The 1,813-nt window shown below is 44.4% G+C and overlaps 1 protein-coding gene across 1 annotated transcript; it reads right to left on the minus strand.

Annotated features, from left to right (window-relative positions):
- Positions 1 to 203: 203 nt before the first annotated feature.
- Positions 204 to 1,482, minus strand: LOC149220753 (momilactone A synthase-like). The gene is made up of 2 exons (XM_089382849.1): positions 1,450 to 1,482; positions 204 to 1,358 (listed from the first exon to the last, which is right to left on the minus strand). The coding sequence occupies exons 1-2, from the start codon at positions 1,452 to 1,454 to the stop codon at positions 470 to 472; spliced, it is 894 nt and encodes a 297-aa protein (XP_089238975.1). The 5' UTR covers positions 1,455 to 1,482; the 3' UTR covers positions 204 to 469.
- Positions 1,483 to 1,813: the final 331 nt, after the last annotated feature.

Genomic DNA, 1,813 nt, shown 5'->3' on the forward strand with positions numbered 1-1,813 from the left:
TTATACATTATATTTACATATAATTATTAACGATGATAATAATTTCCTTCGCATAAAATTAGTTAAATAAAATAAATAAAAATACTATTATATATATATATATGAAAAATGTAAATCAACTATCATGTATATATGTATGAGAAAGACTTTACATCTGCATAATATGATAGGGTTTCCTATTTTAGATTGTGAAAACCTAAAAAACAAATACTGGAGCAGAATCAGTAAAAACTGTCGAGTGACAGTTTTGATTTGAAGTGCAGATTCCCCGAGTAATTTTAGGACTTGTGATGCACCGATCGTTCATTTGCGAAAAGACTCCACTGATCATATCTTGCTCTTAGAATTCCAAAGTAAAAACAAATATTTTAGGATTCCAATGTTAAAGACAGGGAAATGGTGAAGAGAAATTATTAAAATAACCTGAACAAAGGCACGCTAAGGGATACGGCGTTAACCTAACATGGGATTATTGAGTTGCTAGCTGCCCATTTCTTTCTTTTTGGGATTTGCTGCAACTTTCGGCAGCTAAGTGATCGAAAAATGATTTAATAGGAACAAAATCCATGGAATTTGCAGTGGAGAAACCTTTGCAAGTGGTGAACGCCCCATCGATGACCAGATTCTGGCCGCTGATGTAGCGGGCGTCATCGCTGCACAGAAAGAGGGCGGAGTTGGCAACGTCAATGGCTTCCAGAGTGACACCCTTCAGCTCCATCGTCTTCTCCAGCATATCTTCCGCGGATCGTTTGTCGAAAGAGGGGAAACTTTTCTTCATGGCGTCGATCAACATGGGCGTCGGCACGCCCGCCGGAGAAACGCAGTTCACCCGGATGCCGTGCTGCGCCAGATCGATGGCCGCCGACTTCATAATCCCCAACACCGCGTGCTTCGACGCCGTGTAAGAAGGCCCGTTGGGCATCGCCATCACCGACGCCATGCTGCATGTCATAACCACGGAGCCTCTCGTTTTGGCGCCTATCATCGCCCGAGCCGCGTGCTTCGTGCACAGATACGCCCCCCGCACGTTCACCGACATGACCCTCTCAAAATCCTCGAGAGTCACGTCTGCCATGGACGAGAACAGCCCGCCCGGGATCCCGGCGTTGCTGAACATTATGTCGAGACGCCCGTGCTTCTCCAGTGCGTAGTCCACCAGGGCCGATACATCCGTTTCCTTTGACACATCGCAGTGGAAATAGCAGGCATTCGGAGCGAGGGATTTAGCCAAAGGAGTTCCGAGGTCGTCCTGAATGTCTGCAATTACTACTTTTGCTCCATTCTCCACGAATAACTTGGCGCTTTCCTCTCCTATGCCGCTAGCTCCTCCTGTGATCACAGCGACCTTGCCCTCCAGCCTGAAATATCAAATCCAACAAAAGCAGCCATCAGAGTTATTCTTTGTTACCAATAAATAAATATCGCCATGAAATTTCAGTGAAGAATTACCTCATATTGTCTACTGCCTGTGCAAAGCGCAACGGTGGATATACAGAATTTGGACGGGGCAAACAACAAATTTGTAGTGCCTTCATCGCCGTGGCATGTCCATGAGTCTCCACCAACCCACTTTACTCTTCTGGCTTCTGTAGTAGATAATACCTACTTTACTGTTCTGACGATCTATGAGAAACTTCACGCGCTACTTCTGGACTAGGCATTATAAAAGTCTTATAGTGCATGTATGTAAGTCTCAACATTAAAAAATTCTTGAGCAGTGGGCCTTACTAAAAGCTTCATTTCTTTTGAGGTGGACAGTAATCCTTATTTTAACAGTTTATTTGGTTTTAGGTGCGCGACACGATGTGACTGA

This window comes from Pinus tabuliformis, chromosome Q (genome assembly GCF_031772625.1).
Source record: "Pinus tabuliformis cultivar Carrire ecotype Pingquan chromosome Q, CPIR1, whole genome shotgun sequence".
NCBI classification, from domain to species: domain Eukaryota; kingdom Viridiplantae; phylum Streptophyta; class Pinopsida; order Pinales; family Pinaceae; genus Pinus; species Pinus tabuliformis.